The sequence below is a fragment of the Zootoca vivipara genome, chromosome 4 (genome assembly GCF_965207765.1).
Source record: "Zootoca vivipara chromosome 4, rZooViv2.hap1.1, whole genome shotgun sequence".
Lineage (NCBI taxonomy): Eukaryota > Metazoa > Chordata > Lepidosauria > Squamata > Lacertidae > Zootoca > Zootoca vivipara.
Window position 1 is genome coordinate 53,264,913 of NC_142587.1, and position 24,085 is coordinate 53,288,997.

Here is a 24,085-nt window from a genome sequence, read left to right on the forward strand (position 1 = left end):
CCATGTAAATGTTGATGCTGGTTCCTTTCCTTAGCACAGCAGTGTGGCAGAATTAATTGCCTGCAGATGAACTAGGAATGCATGACAATTTAATAAGATTAGCAGCATGGATTTTTTAAAAAAATCTCTTTTGAAGTAATACATTGGCTTTGTAACTTATGGATATCTGGGACTTTATTAACTGAATTTTGTCCTTCTTAAATCTATGAGCTACTATTATGTTGATTGCTTATAGGAACCTTATTCAGTCAAGAAAATTAAGTGGTAATCATTAAACTGCTTGCTCTGGAGTAATCCCATTATAATGCATAAAATAATTCCCACAATATGTAGTTTGATGATAACCACTTTTTCTATAATATTTTTAATATGAAGCTATAATAATCTAGAACTGTGGTGGGCAGACTTCAGGTTTGTGAGGTATGCTTAGTTTTTTTATGAGAGCCCTTACTTACCGTGTTTCCCCTTTTTTAAGCCGTAGTCATAAAGTAAGCCATGGCAGGATTTTTAAGATTTTTAAAATATAAGACATACCCCGAAAATAAGACATAGGTCTACCTGCAGGGTCGGCGCCCAGCAGCGAAGGTGGGAACGGGGCCGAGGACGCCTCTGGCCAAAAGTTTTGGGGGGGTGTCGAGAAGTTCCATTTGGCGGGGGGGGGGAGTTGGAGGGAGGGAGGCACTGCTGACTGGGCTTGTTGCTTCTGTTTTCTTTTCACGTTGTTTGTTCCTGTAAAATGGCAACCCCTGGGCCAAAGCAATTGATCCTCGCCTATGTTGCTTCCCAGGGTGGTGGGAGGGGGGAAAGAAAGAGGGAAAAGATGTCGGCGGGGAGAGAAAACGCGTGAGTCCTCTCCCTTTCTTTCCTGCTTAGCCAGCTTGTGGGCAGGCCGAAGCAATCGAGCCAACGACTCTAATAACAGAAGCTGTTCTGTCATTAGAGACATCGGCTCGATTGCTTCGGCCTGCCCACAAGCTGGCTAAGCAGGAAAGAAAGGGAGAGGACTCACGCGTTTTCTCTCCCCGCCGACATCTTTTCCCTCTTTCTTTCCCACCACCCTGGGAAGCTTCCAGGCTGCTTCCTTGATCCGGCGGCCTGCCGGGTCAGCACTGATCAGCGCTGCACGGAGCACCAGATCGAAGATCCGGTCTGCAGAGTCAGCGCTCAGCAGCGCCGTGCTGGATTGAGGAGGCGATGCTCCGTGCGGCGTTGCTGGACGCTAACTCTGCAGACCGGCTCCTCGATCCGGTGCTCCGCACGGCGCAGCAACAGCCAAGCGCAGCACGCCAAGCCGGCCAGCACCCTCACCCTCGCCACTGCTGCGGGCACAGGCACGGGCATGTCCCCCACCGGCGCCAGCCTCAGCAGCAACGCCAGCAGCAATGCCCGCATGGTGCAGCTCAGCCCCACGGCAGCCCCTGCGCTCCCGCTCCAGCCACCTGCGTGAGCCATGCTCTACGGCCTCGGCCCCCCGCTCAGCACCGCCAGCAGGTCCACCGCAGCGTCGGGGGAGGAGGGGAGGAGGGACTTTTCTGCCTATGCCATCCGTTCTCGGCTTGGTTTGCTTAGCGTCGCCTTTGTCATATGCCACCATTGTCGATGATGTCCTCCGGTTTCACAGAATTGTGGAATTGGAAGGGACCACGAAGGCCCTGCAATGGAGGACTATTGTGCCTCCAACTCCCCCCTGCCAAATGGAACTTCCCGACACGCCCCCCTTAAACTTTTGGTCAGAGGCGTCCTTCTTGCTGTGCGCCCTGAGCTAGCGGGACCCAGCAGCAGCAATGCTGGCCGCGGTAAGGAGGGGTACTTACAGTAATAATTTTTTTTAAAAAAGACACCCCCCGAAAATAAGCCATAGGCGTATTTTCTTGAGTAAAATTAATATAAGACGGTGTCTTAAAATGTGGGAAACACGGTAGATCCACCAACCAGAGCCTGATGCAAAAGACATGAATTTAGGATTAAATTCCATAAATTTGCTTTGGGTATCAGAGCTGAATGGTGCTCACACTCCTTCCATGCTCAAACCCATTCCTGTTTACTTTAATCTTTCTTCATTTTAGGAATATAATGTATGATGAGGGGAAGTCAGAAATCCATGCCTATTTACTGCAAACCAATCAGAGATATACCAGTAGATTGAGATATATTCTCTGCCCACCCCTGATTTAGAATACCGTATTTTTCGCTCCATAAGACGCACATAAGCTTTCAGAGGAGGAAAGGGGGAAAGCCCCGTTTTTTGGGGGGGGGGATCAGCTCACAGTTGTGCAGCTTCTTTTGCAAAGAGGAAAAGCCCCATTTTTAAAGGATCCGCTCAAAGTTGTTGAGTTTACTTTGCAAAGGGAAAAAAATCCTGTTCAACTCAAAGTTCTGCAGCTTCTGATAATCTAATCAGCAAGATAATCCAATCAGCCAGTCACATGTTGCTGGGGAAACAAACAGCCTCCCTCTGCAAAACATTCAACAATGGAGGCCTGGGCAAGGGGACGGGTCAGAAGGGAGCTAGCCTCCCTTATCTCCCTCCCCGATCTCTTGCAATCAGCTACTGAGCGGCTTCCTCTTTCCCTCTTGTTAGCCTTTAGCTCTTTCTTTTTTTAAAAAAAAAAAAATCACGATGTGCTTTTTGCCCCTGGGCAAGTCGGCTCCAGGGGCCACACATTCGCTCCATAAGACGCACAGACACCCCCTTCCTTTTTAGGAGGAAAAAAGTGCATCATGTGGAGCGAAAAATACGGTACTTGCATGCAAAAGTATAATAATATATCTGTGGCAGTTGGGTGGTGGGCGGGGACAGGACAGTGTACTGACACTTGATTTTGCCAGCATCTATTCTAGACAGTAGAAATTATTTCATATGTTTAATAAGCTTTTATGTTTTGCATTCATAATCCCCCACCATCACTATATTCCTTAGCAGGATTGTTCTGAAAGCTAATGTATCAGCATTACATATGTATAGTATTTCCCAATCATGTGTTTTTTTATTGTAAAATATTTCAATGATAATTTTATTATGTTTTTAAATATCTTGGGAGCTGCCCAGAGCAGCTGGGACGACCCAGTTAGATGGGTGGGGTATAAATAATAAAATGATGATGATGTGATAAGCATTTGAAATTTCCAAGCATAAACTTACGGTAGTTGTTTGGGCGCATGGGATATGTACTTGGGGTTGTATCTACCTCCCCCTTTCCCACTTCTTTGACTTAATCTATTCCACACTACAAATTACTGGTTTTCTTTATATTTTGGTCCCTCTCTAGTATTCAAAACTGCTGTGGTTCTTGTCTATAAAGATGGCTCCAAACAGAAGAAAAAATTGGTAAGTTTTTCTATTACAGTAAATAACACTAGCAGTAACTCCTTTAAAACTGGCACATGCTGAAGCTTCCTTGCACTTCCCAGTAGATAGTCAGACTCACACATGTGAAGTCACCTCTCAGGAAGGGATGTGGAGGCAGAAGCCAGACTACCTTTGAAGGACTCCAGAGGCATCTTTCTATTAGCTTTAAGAACACGGGAAGAACCCTGTTGTATCCGATCAATGGCCCATCTAGTACAGCATCCTGTTCTCACAGCTGCCAACCAAATGCTTGTGAGAAACGCACAAAGCAGGATCTGAGCGTAACAGCGCTCTTTCCTCCTGCTTGTTTCAGCGGCTGGTATTCAGAAGCATGCCACCTCCAAGTGTACAGATAGCATTGTGCTCGCAGGTTGCCTCTCAGCTGGGAAGCTGGTGACAGCAGCAATCAGGATGCCATGCTGTCCTTCAAAGGTAGCCTCCCAATGGATAGGCAACATCACAGGTGACTTCCAGTAAAGTCAGATGGGCAACTTGAGGTGGACAGTGCCACTCACACCAGTTCTTTTGAGGGAACTGAGCACAACTGTTGCTTATATTAAGCAGCCCTCCTCAATTTCATATGACATTGTCAGAATTATTCCAGGCACTTGCAGTTGCTATTTTGGACACAGTCAGCAACCACACAATGCATCGCACACCTTGCATTGTGCAGTGCAGTGTTTGTCAAATGTGATGGGGCGTTGCCGGGGGGGGGGGGGTTGTAGATCGGAGGGCCAGGAGTGTTTTAATCCTTTTGAAAATTCAGGTTTGAAGGGGGTATGGGATTTAAATGTTAGTTAAAAGGGGGCATGGGTTGAAAAAGATTGAGAAACACTGCCTTAGTACTTTACTAGCTGAGAGAAGCTGAGCGGACTTTGATAAGTCATTACCAGTTTCCAGATCTGGAAGAAGCTACAAACAGTATACTATGGCCAGTACACCACACTGCAAAATAAAACTGACATACAGTATTTGTGAGGTATTTGAACCTAAAGTTTTCTCAGGTCTGTGGGATGGGGAGGGGGGTCAACAGAGGAGTGATTGCCTTTCATTCCTAGGCAAGTGGAATGAAAGAAACCTGAGTGCAGTTCTGGCTAGCAACATTATTTCTTAAGAAATGGGCAGAGATAGATTGCTAAAGGAAAGGGAAAACACACTCGTAGGAAAGAGTTTCATGTGCTTTATTTTTGTGGATATTTCAGACCACAGGTGTGAAGTCAGTGCTATAAAAATAATAATAGGCATGGTTCTCTCCCCGCTCTTATATAGGGAGGATCACACAGGGCTTCAATATACGAAGACTCAGACCCATTCCGTTTCCGTCACATGATTCCTTTAGAAGCTCTGCAAGTTCGGGCACCGGCAAGCGCAGGTAGCAAGCATTTTTCTTTGTGTTTGGATCTGTTTTTAATTTGTTTTTTGCTACAATGTAAGTTTGTTGTTCTAGCCAAAGGTCATGACAAACCAACCCGCAGCAACAGTACCAAGAAAACAATACAGATCATAGAGCCATAATATGAGCCAACATCCACAATGTGTTTATCTTACTTAAAAACCTTTGTGCTTTCCTAAACATTCAAGGCAGGTACCAAAACATACATACAAAAATGGAGCAAATAAAAGCAAGTTCCAACAACAGAAAAATAGAAAATAACCTTGTGACGACCCTGGTCCCACTCTGCCTTACTATCACTGCGACACAGGAATCCAGAGGGGAAAACACCCACCCTCTTCCTCCTGCCGCCTCAAAAATAAACCCCTTTTCCTAATGGGTTTCTAAGTAAGGAGAGCCTTCCAGCCTGCGTGACCTGGTACCTTAAGGAACTCTAGGCTGTCCCCCAGGAATAACCTCTTGCCTCCAGTAAAGGGTCTCCCTCAGTTGGATTCCCTCACTGTAGAAGTTTGCCCTCTGCACTCTGGCAACTTCTTGGCACCTCAGGTTACCCTTCTAAGCCTCCTCCGTGTAACTTCAGGACACAAACCACCACCTCCCTGCCTGAGGTGAGTTTTGCCCTCTCTTGAGTCACCACGGCTGTGAGTCCTGGTACCTCGCTGGAAAAATACAGACGGACCTCTTGTTGGCAAAAACAAAGATGAAGTTTTATTGTGTTAAAAACATAAGTGATTCTTTAACATGTCATTTATTAATTAGCTTTGTTCCAGTTGTACAAAATAAACTCAGTCAAACATTTAACTTTAAGTTTTCCTAGCCTCTTAACTGTCTTCATATAAGCCACCACATAACATCACACCACACCTTCCTCCCTCTCCCTCCTAACTGACCAAACCGACACTCCCTCCTTTCAAACCGGGCACAGTCCCGCCCCCCATCAGAGTTCTATGCCAGTCAGGCTGGAGGTGGGTTAACTCTTTGCCAGCCGGGCAGAAATAAACATTTTAAAAGTGCTTCAATTTGTCACATATCTCCCCCACCACAAAGACATTGCGTCGGCTTGCTCTTAACTAACTAGAGCAATGCCAAAGCAATGGGCTTGGGGTTAAAAATACTTCAATGCATTCTATAACATTCATATTACAAAGTCAACTAAATTAACATCTCATAAACTTGTACACAGATAAACCATGTTTGGCATGTGTCAGATTATAACGCCTAATGTTCTGCTAGGGTTCCCACCATTTCATATAACAGTTTGCACCATTCTATACCTCTCAAAAATATCTGGATAAAGCGTCCGCTATGATGTTTTCCTTCCCACTTATGTGCTTACCCTGTGTCTATTTTATGAGTTGCTAGGCTGGTCCTCCCTGGGATGTTTGAGAAGATCTGAGCCAACTGAGCAAGGACTCTTTTTAACTGCTCCTTTTGCTCTGGGGTCAGACTTTCATCAAATGACACCTCTGCTAGAGTTGTGCCTTTACTCAGCTCTCCCCACCCAGTTAAATGAATCCCTTGGGTCACCTTCCCCTTTACTTGTAACACCAACTTATTTCTGTCAAAATAAGGCTTAAGTAAATTTACATGAAAGTTTTTACATCGGTTCCCTTCCCCATCTAACTCTACCAAATAGTTCACCGCAGAAATCCTCTCGACCACTTTGAAGGGACCGTCCCACGACATCTCCAACTTCTTTCGACGTCTTGTTCTTAACACGAGCACACTGTCACCGGGCTGAAAAGATCTGTCTCTTGCGTGTGCATCATACCACTGCTTCTGTCGACGCTGTGCCTGCTGCAAGTTGTGAGCAGCTTGCTCCCGTAGCTCTTGAAGGTCGCTCTGCAGCTCCTGTAGATACGTCACAACATCAGGGCTGTCGATCTGCTCCTCCCCCGACCACGCTGCTTTCATCAAGTCTAGGGGTCCTCGTGGCTGTCGTCCAAATAGGAGTTCAAAAGGACTGAACCCTGTGCTCTCCTGCGGCACTTCGCGATAACCGAATAGGAAGTGTTGCAGCCTCTCATCCCAGTCGTTAGGATGATTGATGGAATAGGTTTTTAGCATCCGGCTCAGGGTCGAATTAAATTTCTCCGTCAAGCCATTCGACTGTGGATGATAAGCCGTAGTTTTAACATGCTTAATCCCACAAAGAGTTAAAAGCTCTTCCATGGTCTTGGACGTGAAGGATGTCCCTAAATCTGTTATAATTTCTTTGGGGAATCCCAGCCTTAGGAACACCGACATGAGGGCTTTTGCTACAGTCTTTGAGTCAATGTCCTTTAGAGGTATTGCTTCTGGATAGCGCGTAGCATAATCCACTAGGCATAAAATAAACTTATTCCCCCTTTTTGTAACTCTGGAGATAGGCCCGAGGATGTCTACTCCTACTCTGGAAAAGGGCTCAGCAATTACATGAATAGACTGTAACAAGCCTCGCGTTTTGTCCGCTCTTTTGCCTGCTTTTTGGCAGATCACACAGGACTTGCAATACTCTTTGATGTCTTTGCCCATCCCAGGCCAGTAAAATCTTGCTTGGATTCTATCACTAGTCTTTCTAATGCCTAGATGCGCTGCTGAGGGTGCGTCGTGTGCCATTTGTAGCACTTGCAACCGGTAAGCTCTTGGCAACACTAACTGTTTCTTCCTTTCCCAAACCGCAGCAGTTTTCCTCCTCCTAGAAATTCTATACAGTCTTCCCTCAATGGTGGTAAATAAACAGGGGTTCTCCACAGTTACTTCTGCAGTAGGACTTTGTGCTTTATCCCACAGCTCTTTTATAGTTTCATCCTCTTTTTGATCACTCAAGAATTGGGCACCGTGCTCCTGGACCACTGGCACGCTAATCAGCCCTTCATCCTCACCAGGCTCTATGGGTGACTCTATAACTGCAGGAGGATTACTCTCAGTGACTTGAGACTGTGACCTAGTTATCACTTGAATACGGTGTTTCTGACTAGCTAGGTCATTCCCTATTAAAAAGGGTACCTCCAATTCATTTAGGATTCCTACTCTCCATTTGCCACAAAATCCTTTGTAGGTAATATCAACTTCAGCTAATGGTACTTCAAAATGTGGGCCCCATATGCCTTTTAAACTATAGGACTGACCCTTGAGGTACTGCTCCTTTGGAACAAATTGGGATTTAACAAGTGAGACTTCTGCTCCTGTGTCCCTCAAACCTAAAAAAGACTGACCATTTAATTCAATTGGCTCCATGTAATCTTGGTTGCACTCCTGCTCAGCCCTCCAGACCTGTAAGACCTTAGAAGTAGTCTCAGCTGGACTGTCTGATTTCTCTGAGCCTTCTGTCTGAGGCGAGCTATTTTCCTGTGACTGCATTACCAGTTTTACTTGTTTAGCTGCAGTAGGTGTAGTTTGCGACTTAACCAGCAGGGGGCACCTGGCACGTACATGGCCCTCACGATTACAAAAAAAACAAGTGATTTTCTTAGAACCTGTCTTGTCAGAAACTGATTCCCTGACAGGAAAATTTTCTTGCCTGTCTTTAATTTCTCTGTTTCTCCATGGATTACCCTTCTGTGAGTGTTTTGGGAATGCTATTTCATTGAAATCACCTTGTAGTTCGTCTAAGACCTCGGCAACCTGTGCCACAGTTTTCAGTTTTTTATCCCTCAAGAACCAACGTAAATTGCTAGGGATTTGCTTAAAAAATTGTTCTAAACAAATTAATTGTTTTAACTCATCAAAGTCCTTCACTCCACTCCCTTGAATCCATCTGTCAAGTAATTTATCTAAGCGGCTAGCTAGTTGGGCATAAGTCTCTTTATGTTCCTTTTTTGCCTCACGAAAAGCCTTTCTGCTTTGTTCAGCCGTGAGCCCACATCGAACCCTGACCCTTTGCTTAAATACTTGGTAACTTGACAGCTCTTCTTCCCTCAGGTCAGCATAAATTTCACTTAGTATCCCACAAATTTGAGGTCTTAAATAAAGCATCCAGTTCTCCTCAGGTATTTGAAATTCCACACAAACGCGTTCGAAGGTAAATAGAAACGATTCGACATTATCGTCTTTTCCAAATTTGGGGAACCTTTTTAAATTAATTGCGATACTATCATTATTAACTGGACTCTGAGTTAATTCTGATCGCAAACGTATCTCTTCAAGCTTCATTCTGTCCTGTTCTAATTGTGCCCTTATCCTCTCTGACTGCATTCTCTCCTCAGCTTCAATTCTAGCTTTTTCCCTCTCACTTTCAGATGCTATCTTTTCCCTCTCAGCTTCAATTCTGGCTTTTTCTCTCTCACTTTCAATTCTGGCTTTTTCTCTCTCACTTTCAATTCTGGCTTTTTCCCTCTCACTTTCAGCTTCAATCCTAGCTCTCTCTCTCTCACTTTCAATTCTGGCTTTTTCCCTCTCACTTTCAGCTGCTATCTTTTCCCTCTCAGCTTCAATTCGGGCCATCTCAATTCGTAGTTTCATCAGTTCTACCTCAGAACCTGGGCTTCCCTCAGCCCCTTCCGTTCTTTCATCTCCTTTTGCCTCTCTGGGTTTTCTTACGTGAGTCATTTTCCTCACAGGAAAATCCTGACAGACTCAAACCAAACTAGGCGCGTGAGCTTTGAATTTCGATCACGACGCTGCCACCAAAAATGTGACGACCCTGGTCCCACTCTGCCTTACTATCACTGCGACACAGGAATCCAGAGGGGAAAACACCCACCCTCTTCCTCCTGCCGCCTCAAAAATAAACCCCTTTTCCTAATGGGTTTCTAAGTAAGGAGAGCCTTCCAGCCTGCGTGACCTGGTACCTTAAGGAACTCTAGGCTGTCCCCCAGGAATAACCTCTTGCCTCCAGTAAAGGGTCTCCCTCAGTTGGATTCCCTCACTGTAGAAGTTTGCCCTCTGCACTCTGGCAACTTCTTGGCACCTCAGGTTACCCTTCTAAGCCTCCTCCGTGTAACTTCAGGACACAAACCACCACCTCCCTGCCTGAGGTGAGTTTTGCCCTCTCTTGAGTCACCACGGCTGTGAGTCCTGGTACCTCGCTGGAAAAATACAGACGGACCTCTTGTTGGCAAAAACAAAGATGAAGTTTTATTGTGTTAAAAACATAAGTGATTCTTTAACATGTCATTTATTAATTAGCTTTGTTCCAGTTGTACAAAATAAACTCAGTCAAACATTTAACTTTAAGTTTTCCTAGCCTCTTAACTGTCTTCATATAAGCCACCACATAACATCACACCACACCTTCCTCCCTCTCCCTCCTAACTGACCAAACCGACACTCCCTCCTTTCAAACCGGGCACAGTCCCGCCCCCCATCAGAGTTCTATGCCAGTCAGGCTGGAGGTGGGTTAACTCTTTGCCAGCCGGGCAGAAATAAACATTTTAAAAGTGCTTCAATTTGTCACAAACCTCAACAGACACTTCGATGTCAAATCAAAAACTGAAAAAAAACAGCAACTGTCTAGCATACCATGCCTTTTGGTTTGGCAAATGTGGCTGTTCAGCTTCTCCTGAAATTAAAACACACAATATCTAGATTGGGCTCTGCTGTAGTGAACTCTGTGTGGGCTGCCCTTGAAAAAAGTTTGGAAACTACCATGGTTCCAAATTCATTATTAAACGGGCACAAGTGTAGAACCCATACAATATCACTCAAAAAACATCAATTAATTTCTTCTTTCTGACTCCAGTTCATTATTCTACAGTGGTACCTCTACTTACGAATTTAATGCGTTCCGAACACACATTTGTAAGTCAAAAAAAATTGTAAGTCGAAGCAACCCTATCTAAAAATTCATAAGTAGAAAAAATCCTATCTAAACTGCATCCAAAATGGCAGACGGAGCTCCATTTGTAAGTAGAAAAATTCTTAAGTAGAGTTATTTGTAAGTAGAGGTACCACTGTAGTTTTAACTTTAAATGTCCCACATGACCAATGTACTGAAGGAAGCCTCCCCAGTTTTTGTGCTTTCAGATCCTTTGAGGAGGCTCTTTATGAGTATCCTGCCATTTAATTGCAGTGGTTCACCATTAACTCTAGAGCCTCTTTCGTGGTGGTAACACCTTGGTGGTGCTGAGACATCCTGCTCAGGGATGGCCTCCCTGTTGCCGCCACGTAAGTGAGAGATGTCAGCAAACCTTTGCCTAAATTGCTTAAAGCTTTGCCTATCAATTTTTTTATTTTGATGGAGTATTGTGACTGATTTCTTTAATATACTGTAAGCCACTCAAAGCCATTCTGCTGAGCACTGAATGAATCATCCTGCCATGATCCCAGGCCTCAGGCCATGTTCAGTGAAATGCTTGTCTAGGCATGGAGGCAGCCTTATTTGAGGTTGATCACTGCTGAGCTTGAGTCACTCAAAGGCTTGCTGGGAACGACTAGGTCCTATGCTATAGCAATGTTAGTTTTTCTTATTTCAGAGCATTCCCAATCCATTTTAACCAGTGGCTTCATGTTGCTGACCAACCATTAAAACAAGCAAACCACTGTCCATTTCCTGCGTATATAAAGAAAGGTTTAAACTTCAAGCTGCCAGATTGTGTTTCCAATTTGGAAGGTGGTTTAGGTTAGCATTGATGTTCATCTGGTCCTTACTTGATTGCAACTCACTTGTCTTGTAGTTCTGCATGTCGGTCTTCAAAAATTCTATGGTCTGATCTGATCGCCAGAAACTGCTGCCATGGAGAGTAAATAGAGAGACACTTTTTTGAAGTGTATGAAACAAGTATTCCTAATATGCACTGCTGGTGTGCACTGCATGTGGCCTGGCTGTATGAGTTGTTAGATTCACTCTGGTGAAAGCTGAATCTTGTTGAGCAGCTGGAAGCCCACTAGCAAGCAGAGAAGCTGCATGAAGCCCTTAAACAGATAGCGGAATAGTTTTGTGGCAAGTGAGCCTACAATTCTTTTCTCTGTTGTGCTGTAACATGGTATTGCAGGCTCGAGAGTACAACTTACGACTGGCAATGTTGCCCTTGAATCCACATAATAAGCAATAAGAGATCTTCCCAAAGGAGTAGCCTTGGCTGTTCTCTTATTTCATTCTCTTTGCTTTATAAAATGTGGATTGTGCAGCCTGTGGCTCCTCTGGAAGTACCCAAACTCTCATTTGGTACAGCCTTTAGAAGCTGATGCTCACACAGTCCTGGTGAATCTTGCATAGCTCTCCCTTTTGACAGTCACGGGGGATGGCCGCAGTAGCCATGAAAATTCAAAACCCTGTTTTTTAAAAGTGTTTTTATCTTTGTTCTAGACGCAGAGGCCAATTCTGTCTGTGAGATTGTTCATGTGAAATCTGAGTCTGAAGGCAGGCCAGAGAGGTCATTCCACCTTTGTTGTAGGTAAGAGAGTGCTGTTTTTAAATATTCAAATGTATTTGACTCTTGTAAATAAGCGTATTGTTACTGTTTATTGTAAGCCGCTATGAAAGCCACAGCCAAGGGCAGCCAACAAAAGATGAACAGATCAATAGTTAGATAGACTAGATAATGTTGAGGAAAGCCTGGCATAGAACTGGAAAACTTTGGTTTAATTCTGATCATTGCCATGGTCTTTCTGTGGCCTTGACATTGTTCTGCTGCTTAGTTCCCGGTCTGTAGTGTTAGAACAGTGGCTAATCTGACAGGATTCTTGTGAGGGTGAACTCAGTTAAGATTGTACAGCAGCTTGCAACATTATACAGCAAATTAAGCTAAATAAATAGAATGCAAATGCAAGCAGTTTTACTAGCTTGGTGCCTTACTTGTGTTCCTTTTTTCTTTCTTTCTTTCATCTAGTTCCCCAGATCACCGGAAGGACTTTCTGAAGTCTATTCACTCAATATTACGTGACAAGCACAGAAGGCAGCTTCTTAAAACTGAAAGTTTGCCTTCATCCCAGCAGTATGTTCCTTTTGGAGGAAAAAGACTGAGTGCTTTAAAAGGTGCAAGGCCAGCTATGAACAGGGCAGGTACTGTAGGGTTACAGCTTTTCAAGATCTCGGTAACCCAACCACCGCTGTAAGACACGCCTGAGTTCTTTATTTGTGCAAAATGGTGGTGGTGCTTTCATGTTCCTCATGAGTTCAAAACTCACTCTTCCTTTAAAAGCACATTGCTCAGGATGTGGGGGGTTGCACTTTGACAAGCACTTTTCAAGCTTGAAAGTATCCAGGTGGGGTTCTTTACAAGTCCATCAGATGTGTTACCAATAGGCAGACATTGTCTCGTGTTTTCAGAAGACCCCTTGTAAGGTGGATCCATGCCTACACAATTTAATAGTAGAGCTTGAAGCAAAAGGGAAATGACTTTTCAGCTTCTGTCCCCATATTTTATTTATTTCATAGGCTGCCTTTTTTGGTGGTGGTGGTGGGGGACGGGGGACGGGAGCTTTACAGGATTTTTATCTTGGATCTAAGAGAAAAATTAACCGTGTATCCTGGGTATTTTTTTTTTTTACCTCTTTTGGTAAGACCAATAATATTCACAGCAGGACTTTTTGTGCAAGACTCTGCACCTCAGAGGCCTGGTTATGAGTGCTGAGGAAAAACAAACTGGCCTTTTGCTTTCTGCTATAGAGCTTCCTTAATTTCCTGCTGACTCCTTTTCTTCCTAAATAGCAAAACATTTTCTCAAGAGAGCAGGAACTGTGTAACGCTCTACCTTTTTCTCCACTTTAAAATTCTAAAACCTGACTGTTAACTTTATGATGTCAGGTTTGGGGGTGTTTCTGATTGGTGGTTAAGTATCAAACAGCTTAGAATTAGGTTTGAGCATAATGCACAAGCAAGTAACTTGTACTGGAATAGCTATACAGTTGCTGGGAGGACCTCTTGAGAATGAACAAATGGGTTTGCTTCTCCTTTGTAATAGACACACATCCATTGGACTTGTACATTCTTCCTTAGCATCTATTCAATATCAGTTTCCTACAGTCTCTGGATTTGATCCATACTTAGCCTGTGCTATGCAGCGTCTGGAGAGAAGAGTTTAACCTTAACTCACTTTCCCCTCTTAAGCTCACACTTTAGCAAGAAGGAATAGGCAATTGGTTCCTTCCTTAGATACATATTTTTGGTCCATTTTATTGAAACCTTAAAGAGGGTGTAAGAAATAAGAAAGTAGGATGGTATGCATTTACACATGGTGCATTTTGGGTCGCTTCGGTTCACCATATACTTATTGAGCATGGACACCATTTGTCATGTAGTGAATGGCCTGAAGTGTCAGGGCATCTTATTGAACAACATTTCTTCATGCATCTCCCATTGCTTGTTCCTTCTGGTTACACATGTGCATACTGCAAGACATGCAGAATTCTTGGGAAAGCATGTTTTCCTTCTAAGCCCAGGCATCCCCAAACTGTGGCCCTCCAGATGTTTTGGACTACAATTCCCATCTTCCCAGACCACTAGAATCATAGAATCATAGAGTTGGAAGAGACCACAAGGGCCATCCAGTCCAACCCCCTGCCAAGCAGGAAACACCATCAAAGCATTCCTGACAGATGGCTGTCAAGCCTCTGCTTAAAGACCTCCAAAGAAGGAGACTCCACCACACTCCTTGGCAGCAAATTCCACTGTCGAACAGCTCTTACTGTCAGGAAGTTCTTCCTAATGTTTAGGTAGAATCTTCTTTCTTGTAGCTTGAATCCATTGCTCCGTGTCCGCTTGGTCCTGGTCCTGTTAGCTACGGATCATGGGAGTTGTAGGCCAAAACATCTGGAGGGCCGCAGTTTGGGGATGCCTGCTCTAAGCAGATCTTAGAACAGGGAAGTTCAAGCCTGTGGGCCAAATGCCAAGCCTCTGAATCCAGCCTTTGGAACTCTCTGCAAGCTGCAGTCCTTCTGTCGGGCCACACCCTTCACCAGCATAGCTCCACAATTCTGACTTTTGCATGGCTAGAATGCAACCCACAGTATGTACAAAAGTAAGAGTCTGCTACTGCTGCTGCAGCCATTTTTGCTTCTTGCCCAGCCCATCTCTGGCAGGCAGACCCTGGAAGGTTTCCCATGAGGAGATATGGCCCTCAGGCTGACAAAAGGTTCCCAACCTGTGCCATAGAATAATAGATCTGCAAAGAATGGAGAACCATTAAATACCAACCACCCTTTCCACAAAGCAGGATTGGTTGTTTGTCACTATGGCTCTGGCATGAAAAGCAAACCATTAGGTGACAAAATGGGGTCCATTATCCTAGTGTGAGGAGCTGCTAGAGCCCAGATTTCTCAAAGGTCACCGGCAAAATTTATAATTCCCAGAAACTGTCTAAAATTTGACAGAAAACATTGGTGTAAAAATTGCCCACCCTTCTTCTTGGCAATTGACCCTTGACTAATATAATTATGAAAAAGTACTTGGAAGCCAAATTCTGAGGGAAAGTGTTTTGTAACCAATTGTTTGTAAAAGCATCTGGGGTTTTATTTTTGTGTGTGCACACAGTGTCTGCCCCAAGCAAGTCTCTTGGGAGGCGGAGGAGGAGGCTGGCTCGAAACAGATTTACCATTGATTCAGACGCTGTGTTCGCCAGCAGTCCCGAAAAAGAGTCCCAGCAGACCAACAACAAGGACACTGACCGCTGGGTAGAAGAACAGTTTGACCTCGGCCAGTACGAAGAGCAAGAGGACATTAAAGAAACCGACATTCTCAGTGACGACGACGAATACTGCGAGCCTCTGAGGAGCACCATGGTGGAAAAAGAACTTCAGGAGCAGCTACAAGCGGCTTCCATTACAAGCAGCCAGTCGTGCCGAGGCGACAAAGTGCGGTTTAACTTGGGGACGCACGCATCCAGAATGACTCAGCTAAAGAAGCAAGCTGCTCTCTCTGGAATTAATGGCAGCATGGAAGGCAACAGTGAAGAGGTCATCTGGGTCCGCCGTGAAGATTTCGTACCACCAAGGAAACTGAACACTGAGCTTTAGACATGCCACTTTCTCGTTAGATGGTAGGCATAGATGTGCCCCCAACCCACCCCTTACACATTGTGGAGAATGACCCTATGGAATGCACACTTGCACATACAGTTATGGCAGCTAAACTGGTTGAAACCACACAGCCTCCCCCCCCCTTCTCTTTTCCCTTAAGGTAATGCATAACAGGGGAGGGGGAAGCAAAACAAACTGGAATGAGCTTGAGTCCTTCTCTGTACATTACCAAGGGCTTTATTTATTTGAAACTAATCAGGCGCTGCATATTGAAATGGGATGCATAGATCTTACTAGAATACACATTGCTGTGGTTGTGTGTATGTGGTTTTTTTAAAATAAAAAAATGCATCAAATTTGCTTAAGTTGATAGCACAAGCAGCAAACAAATTTTATATGTGACATGTCAATCATGGGTTCATCTTAAGCAAGGAAGCTGCAATGAATAAGTCTTTCAGGCCACAGTATTCTTATATCCCCCTTAAACGTTAACATTTCTCACTCTCGTCCAGCAAGGGAGTTCCATGCCGAGAAGCAGGCATCAATGCATGGACATCCCTAATTTATGGGATGCCACAGTTGGCGTTTGAGTGGAGGGGAACAATCTTTCATTCAGCATGGGGTGGACCGGCACTGCGCATGCACAGCTGAACAGATATTTGGGGCTGTCAACTCCGAATGGTCCAGTCACTTGCTTGGGGAGGGACCAGAACCAGGCTCCCCTTTCTCCCATCCCTTCACAAGTGATCAGTACTGACAACACCAAACGTTTGTTTGGCATGGGAGGTACTTGCACACAGTAGCATTCACAAAGCTTACTGTCACCAAGGGAGGATCTCTGGATCCAGCAACACTATGTATATTTTAGGAACCTGTGAGGGAAAATCTGAAATTTATGTTGTGCCGAGTTCTCTTTGGTCTGTGGCTAGTCTGATTTAATGTCAACGTTGGAAGTTCTAGTTTTACATTAAAAAAATAAAATAAAATTATAACAATGCCAAACTCTTTTTTTATTTGAAAAAGAGATCCAAATTTAACACTTGAAAAAGATATTTTTTGTATTTTACCTGAAATGCAAGGGCACAAAGGGATGGGGATTTTACAGTGTTAGCCTGCAATCTTATGCACACTTGCTAGGGACTAAGTCTCATTTGACACAGCAGGACTTATTTCCGAGTAAAGGTGCATGAGATTGTGTTTTTGTTCCAACTCTAGGATGTAAAGCAACCCTTTTAGAAAGGGTTGAGGATGTTGGTTTTATAGTATAATTCTAAACTGGAAACTCTTAGGGATAATCTTTTTTTCCTTTTTGTAAAATAAAAATAAAACTGGACAGCTGTACATATTTGAGACTGGAATTAAGTTAGCAATGTCATTAAATAGCTGAGAAACCAAGAGGGTTAAATTAATCCCTGCTGTAAATTCTGTTGGAATAGACAGTCTGCATCTAGGATGAGTTTGATCCTCTGTGGTTGATGAAGTTAGGGCTCAGGAAAAATTGAACATTTTGTGGCCAAAAAAACTGACCTCCTCCTATTATTATCCTCTGTGATACCAGTGTACTTATTGATTGCTCCCCTGCCCCAACCCACTGTGGAATATGAGCAATGTTTCAAACAATAAAACTTCTTTTTTCAATTAAAAAATTCTTATTTAAACATCTGTAACAGGGTAAAGTTGTGACCGAAATTTAAAGATTTCCAAATAATTTTTAAAGAGCACTTTTTCTGTTTAAATATTTATATAGCTTTCCCATTTTAGTTTTGATCTGTAGGGGGAAAGGGGGGGGGGAGTTTTGTTGTTTGGTTTGGTTTTTTTTTTTTAAAGGGATCATTTTTGTATCTATTGATGTTTGACACATTAGTAGGTACGCTGAAAGACTAAAATTTTATAATAGCTTTAGGGATTCTATTTTATACAATCAGCTGTGGCTATATTTTGAGACATGAATGGAAAATGTTACCGGGTGTGCAGCACCAGCTGCCTCCTGTCCCAGCCAATATTGGAGTCTCACCTGCACTATATTCAGTGTTTTGAAAGTTTTATTGTCTTTAACTTTTGCAATCTCTTCATTGTTTTCTTAAAAAGCTTTAGCAAGGTTTTTACGCCCTGTGTTATCTCACTATATTTAAATTCAAGTCGGTTGTGTACCAATTTATTAGACATGACAATGTTTTAGCTGTCCCCAGTAGAATACAATAAGCTTGTCAAATGCTGGACGTCCTGTGCTTGGAGGGTGCCATTGTTCTTGTACATAACGTCATGAACTGTCAATGTCAAAGGTTCTTATATATTTCTTTTATAAGCTGAAAGAAGGTCTATTTTTATGTTTTTAGGTATATGAATGGAACGTTGTAAATGCCTGTCAAATAAAACAATACGGGGGAAAATATTGGAATAGCGTTGTCATGGCTGCGTGTGGCTATCCTGGTCTCCTTCAGTATAGACTGCTGCGTTTGCCTAACGAAAAAACACCAGCACAACCCAGACAAGCCTAAGCATTCTTAAAATTCTGAAAGCACGTTTCAGCTCATGTTTAGGTCGCCTATTGAAACCGATGAGACTTAGGTCGGCTTTAACTTCAGCCGAGGTGACCCCCTCATTTCAAATATCAACACACACCTGTTTCTTGATTCCAACATATGTAGCACAATACAAGTCCTCTTGGCTGAACGTTGAATTTCTAGCAGATCTGGTCCTGATTTGGCACTGCAGGTCAGTCGTGACTCAAAGTTTCAACTGTGCTGTCCTTTTGTAAGAGGATGTTGGGTGACATAAGAGTGCTGCACACCAGCAACAGTTTCCCCACGAACAGGGCAGGCTTGCACACTCAAATTCCCTAAGTCTTGTGAACAAACAAGAGAGGTGCACAGGCTATAGGTATGCATAAACACCTATTTCATCCTTTTCTTCATCAATCATCCTTGTTTTAAGGACCGCTGTGGCATGAGACCCCTTTCTGCCAAACAAGCTGAGTGTGAACCGTGGGAGACTTTGTGGGTGGGTGGTCTTCTGGGAGAGTTAGCTGAACGGAATGGGGTTGCATTCACTCTGAAGGAGAAGAGATGTAGCATGGGAATACTTCTTGAACCACCATTGTCATTTGAAGCTCTGTTAGCTTTCTCAGCTCCAGACATTCCTGGATAGGGATAACCTGACCACTGTGGTTCATGTGCAGGTAACCTCAAGGCTGGAATGTTGCAATGCGCTCTATGTGGGGCTGCCCTTGGGTCTGGTCCGGAAGCTTCAATACTATGGGACGCGGGTGGTGCTGTGGGTTAAACCACTGAGCCTAGGGCTTGCCAATCAGAAGGTTGGCGGTTCAAATCCCCGCGACAGGGTGAGCTCCTGTGGCTTGGTCCCAGCTCCTGCCAACCTAGCAGTTCGAAAGCACCTCAAATTGCATGTAGATAAATAGGTACCGCTACAGCGGGAAGGTAAACGGCGTTTCTGTGCGCTGCTCTGGTTCTCCAGAAGCGGTTTTGTCATGCTAGCCACATGACCTGGAAGCTGTACGCCAGCTCCCTCGGCCAATAACCAAGATGAGCGCCGCAACCCCAGAGTCTGTCACGACTGGACCTAATGGTCAGGGGCCCCTTTACCTTTACCTTTTACTATGGCTAGACTGGTGCTGGGAACTGATCTCCAGCACATGGCACTGGGGTTAAAAAACCTGCACTGGCTTCCTATCTGCTACCAAACTAAGTCCAATGTTTTTCTACTAGCCCTGAATAACATAGGCCCAGGATACCTTTAAGGGCCACCTTGCCCTGCACACTCTAAGACTATCACTGAAATCATTGGGGAGAGCACAAATAAGTTGTTCCCTATGGGCCGGAAGCATGACTCATGCCATCAAGGAACTGTGCTTTCAGTGCTGTGGGCCCATCTCATCCCTACTGAATTTTGTACACGTTATATTTTAAGACACTTTGAGAACCATGTGTCGAAAAGCGACCCTCCCCTCTTTTAGCAATTAAATTGGCAGCTTATCAATTCTGCTACTTTTCTTCCATTTCCAGGTCCTCCTATCTATGTTGGGGAGGATACAGCTGATCATTTTGCCACACATTTGCACCTGATCTATAGTAAAAGTCTCCTTACTGCTTGACAGGACAATAGGATTCTCTCCAGGAAGATAGACTGCCTGTCTGGGCTCGCAGACCCTTTGAGTTCTCTGGGCAAGCACCACAACACATCTGCGCTTTTATCTGCTAACTGGTAGCAAGCAATTCAAAATATTGAATTGGCTGTTCCTGTCCAATTAACAAAAGGTAATTGTCCACAACATATTTCAAGGGCAACAGGGTTTTGTGGGATTTCCACTTGTGCAATGGGACTTTACCTGTGTGCTCCTAAATTTGTTTTGGGATTCCCCTCAACTCTCCAGAGCAGATATGGGGAGGCGGCAGGGTATGCAAGGGAGAGAAGAGGAGGAGAAGTCCAATAGTGCAAGTGGGAATCCCAAATGCTTACTTTGCATTGCATTGGATACAAGCCACTCTTTTTCAACTTCCATTGAACTAATCTCATTTTGGTGAATTGCCTCCTTTGAAATTCGTTGTGTATTGTTCACCATCGGCATGGATTTTGGCTAATATAATTGCACCAAACATTGATTTATAAATCAATCAACCATACAAAGACAAATTTGATTTAACAGGGAAGTATTAGTGAGAGGAGGTTACAAGGTAAGTGTAATCCAGTAACTTGCACCTGGTCCACACAGTAATCATGATGTTTATACAGGCATTCCCCTTGGTTCACAGGTGCTGTGGCTGACATTTGATAAACAATAGGGAATCCAAGCATATTTTGGCTTTTAGATTTTCTGTCTAAAAGTTGCCACTTTTCTTCAAATACTTTGAAAACACATTAATAACAAAATTCTCTTTCCAGTTTTCACTCTTCTGTTAAATTAATGAAAGAACTGGATCAGACCAGAGGCCCAGTTCATCTAGCATTCTGGTACCAATCCTGAATTAAGTGTCTGCACAGTAGATGTTCAAGTCTGCCCTTCTGGTATCTCCTCTGTTCTACCTGATGCATAATCTGACATCTGTTTCATAAAACTTGAGTCAATTTCAAGAACATCCTATATAGGTACCTATATCTAAGCACTGGGGGAGCAGCTGTTGGGACAAAAAAGACGGTGTGTGTGTGTGTGTGTGTGTGTGTGTGTGTGTGTGTGTGTGTAGATGCACAGCTCTAAACAGAGTCTTTGAACAGCAGCCTGCTTCCAGAGGTAAGCCAGCTGGATGCCATGCTACATCTGTACAACCAGAAAGGAGTGGATTTCCAGATTCCTTGCTTGTCTGCTACTGAAGGGACATGCAATTTGATTCAAGTTGGTGTCAATGAAGTTTGCTGAGCTAATATGTGCCACTGTCTATTCTACATATTTTTTTTTAAATGAAACAATCTCAACTTTTAATTAAAGCACATACTATATGCCAGGTGCCATGGGGCTTTACTGAGGACCTCTGTGTATTGAGGGCTGGATCACTGCTCTGTATGCCCCCAGGACTGCTGGTTAGAAAAGAGAAATGGAGACAGTTGAAAATGAAACATTTGCTCAACAGCCCAGAATCCTCCCTTGAGGAACCGTGTGACCCCAGAGGGCCAGATTCTTGCCTCTCTCTGATAAAAAGCTGCCCTCCATCGGTCTGAGTATTTTATCAGAGAGCAAGGCCAACAGGTTATCTTTCTACATTAACAGGCTAATGGTTTTCTATTGGCCTGGATGTCTATACAGTAGAAATGTTTGGTAGCATTTTTCTTCCCAGTCATTGTCCTTCATTTTCATTGTCCCTTCGTAACTCGAGCCTCTAAAAGCCTCTCAAACAGCCAATTTTGTGCAAATGTCACAAATTTCTTTTGCTAATTGGTGTTTTTTTTAAAGGGTGGCAGCAATGGGAGTGTTTTCTGATCTTGCTATTTTATTATCTGCTTTTAATAATTCTGCACTACTCTTTTTTTCAATGAAGTCAACTGCGTGCATAACAGTGCATAGGTCAAGTAGCCAAATGTGTTGACCCGAAAAGGCAAGCTGGTCTGGAAGCCTCGCTTGCAGCATATTGATGGTCAAGATGACCCCTGCCTAACTGCTAGCAGCTGTAGCACTGAGCTCATATGTGTTTCACATGCTTTGATGTAGCCCCAGGCATAGCTAGAGGGGGAGGTAATGGTTAATACCATCCACCTGTGTTCCCAGGTGACGTAGCCTGGCAGGGCCTTTGTGTATCTTCGCTTGAGTGCAGACAAGTAATCTCCTTGCTGTGAAGTCCATCCTGCAGAATGCTGTGATTGGGGCAAGGAGGGAACTGTTGGACCTTTGTTGTAAGTTTGTAACCTCCTTTAATAAATTGTTAGAGCCGATGCAGCTTTATTTGGAATCCCTGCATTTCTGAACTCCTGTGAGTCCACCCAAGCTAAGATGCCAAGTTAATAAGATAAGAGCTAGTGTTATTTTTGAATGCTGGAAAATGTGTAGAACACATTTACATCATAGCTGTCAAGTTTTCCCTTTTCTCGTGAGGAAGCCTATTCAGCATAAGGAGAACTTGACAGCTTGGTCAAAGCATTAAATGTGAATTTTGATGCCAAACATACTTGTGGTTGTAAAATTTACAACCCTGTAGTTTACAATTTTCTGATTTAATAGATTTATTGCTGCATAGTAATTTCACGTGGAAAGAAAGATTTGATGACACTTAAGATTAATTGGGAACATTTATCTTGTATGGCCAGAAGGGGGCAGTCCTTCCTTAAGAAAAATGTGTAAAACCTTTATTTATTTATTTGTAAAATGTAAGCACAGTGCTATTTGGGTTTTGATCAAAATTAAATTAAAACAGAGGCCTTTTCTGCTTATTTGGATGTTGTATTTGCCACTGGAACAGAATACAGATAGATATAGAACAATGATCCGTCTAGGTTGCATTTGAATTTTGCGTCATTCAATCAGGAAAAAGCAATTTTAAGGGATGGATTTAGATTTGCTTTTAATTTGAGGAAGATTAAAACTTTTAATTAACTCTCTAATACCTCCTTTAGGAATGGAGCTCCTTTCTAGTCTTTTAATCACTAATCACAAAATGGCCTAATCGCGTTTGATGTAATAATACCAGTTTAAAGCAGCTGACTTCTTAGGGACGTAGTGAACTGCCTTATACCAGGTCAGGCTAGTTGTCCAATTATTCCTCTGTTCTCTGCTGTGACTGCAATGCTCTAGGGCAGGGTTGGTGAACATGTAGCACAGCAACATCTGTAGGGCCAAAACTCCCGTTATTTATATCCAGTGGTAACTCAGAAGTCGAACAGAACCCGTTCCAGAAGTCCATTCGACTTCCAAAATGTTCAGAAACCAAGGCACAGCTTCCGACTGGCTTCAGGAAGCTCCTGTGGCCAATCAGAAGCTGTGGAAGCTGCGTCAGATATTCGGGTTCCAAAGAACGTTTGCAAACGGGAACACTCACTTCCAGGTTTGCGGCGTTTGGGAGCCAAAACGTTCGACTCACAAGTCAACCAAGGTATGGCTGTATTCATTTCCTTTATGAATATACAGTGGTACCTCAGGTTAAGAACTTAATTCATTCTGGAGGTCTGTTCTTAACCTGAGGTACCAGTTTAGCTAATGGGGCCTCCCGCTGCTACCACGCTGCTGCCGTGCAATTTCTGTTCTCATCCTGAAGCAAAGTAACCTGAAGCGTCTGTAACCTGAAGCGTCTGTAACCCGAGGTACCACTGTATATTTACAAAGCGGTAAAAACACACACAGAAGAATTGATTGTGTAAAGACAGCTAAAACATTTTCACACATGAAAACAATCTCTCACACACATATACACATACACACATGTATCTGAAGAAGCGTGCATGCACACGAAAGCTCATACCAAAATAAAAACTTAGTTGGTCTTTAAGGTGCTACTGAAGGAATTTATTTATTTATTTATTTGTTTGTTTCGACTCAGACCAACACGGCTACCTACCTGTAATCTGATGGGATGTTATTTCTTAGGCTTTGGACCTAGATGGTCAATATTCACCATCCACGCCAGCTTGGCAAATATAGATGTCTCAGTTCATACTGATATGTTACAACTTCCTTTTCTTATTATTTATTCATTGTTTGCTTTACATATGGTATGATATAATATCCTGCCACTGCACTTTTGGGCTGTTAGTAATGTCAATGAAAATATATAAAAACACATGTATAGCAAGATACATATATCCACAATTTAAAATGTGCCGCCTCCGTGAGCGGTCCAGAGGGTGGCAACATGAGAACGGGCCTTCTCTGCAGTGGCTCCCCATCTGTGGAATGTGCTCCCCAGGGATGTTCACCTGGTGCCTTCATTCTACACCTTTAGGCACCAGGCAAAAATTGTTCCTTTAAAACCAGGCTGATTTGATTGACATCCTATGCCCTTTAAAAATGTGGGTTTTTTGGGGGGGAG

The 24,085-nt window shown here is 43.5% G+C and overlaps 2 protein-coding genes across 11 annotated transcripts in view; both read left to right on the forward strand.

Moving 5' to 3' along the window:
- The window catches only part of TIAM1 (TIAM Rac1 associated GEF 1), a 206,662-nt gene extending 188,650 nt beyond the window's left edge, over positions 1 to 18,012 (forward strand). For 6 of the 10 annotated variants that reach the window (XM_035116721.3, XM_035116729.3, XM_088667961.1 and 3 more), the window contains 5 exons: positions 3,270 to 3,328; positions 4,619 to 4,721; positions 11,971 to 12,058; positions 12,494 to 12,666; positions 15,136 to 18,012. In XM_035116721.3, the coding sequence (XP_034972612.1) occupies positions 3,270 to 3,328; positions 4,619 to 4,721; positions 11,971 to 12,058; positions 12,494 to 12,666; positions 15,136 to 15,617 (905 nt within the window). In that variant the 3' untranslated portion in view covers positions 15,618 to 18,012. Of the gene's footprint in view, positions 1 to 3,269; positions 3,329 to 4,618; positions 4,722 to 11,970; positions 12,059 to 12,493; positions 12,716 to 15,135 lie in introns of all 10 variants that reach the window. The other 4 variants (XM_035116728.3, XM_088667962.1, XM_035116730.3 and 1 more) reach the window with 3 other exon arrangements.
- A 3,872-nt stretch (positions 18,013 to 21,884) lies between these two features.
- Positions 21,885 to 24,085, forward strand: part of GRIK1 (glutamate ionotropic receptor kainate type subunit 1) — a 260,499-nt gene continuing 258,298 nt past the window's right edge. The window contains exon 1 of the mRNA XM_088667964.1: positions 21,885 to 21,959. The gene's annotated coding sequence lies outside the window, so the exon portion shown is untranslated. The remainder of the gene's footprint in view (positions 21,960 to 24,085) is intronic.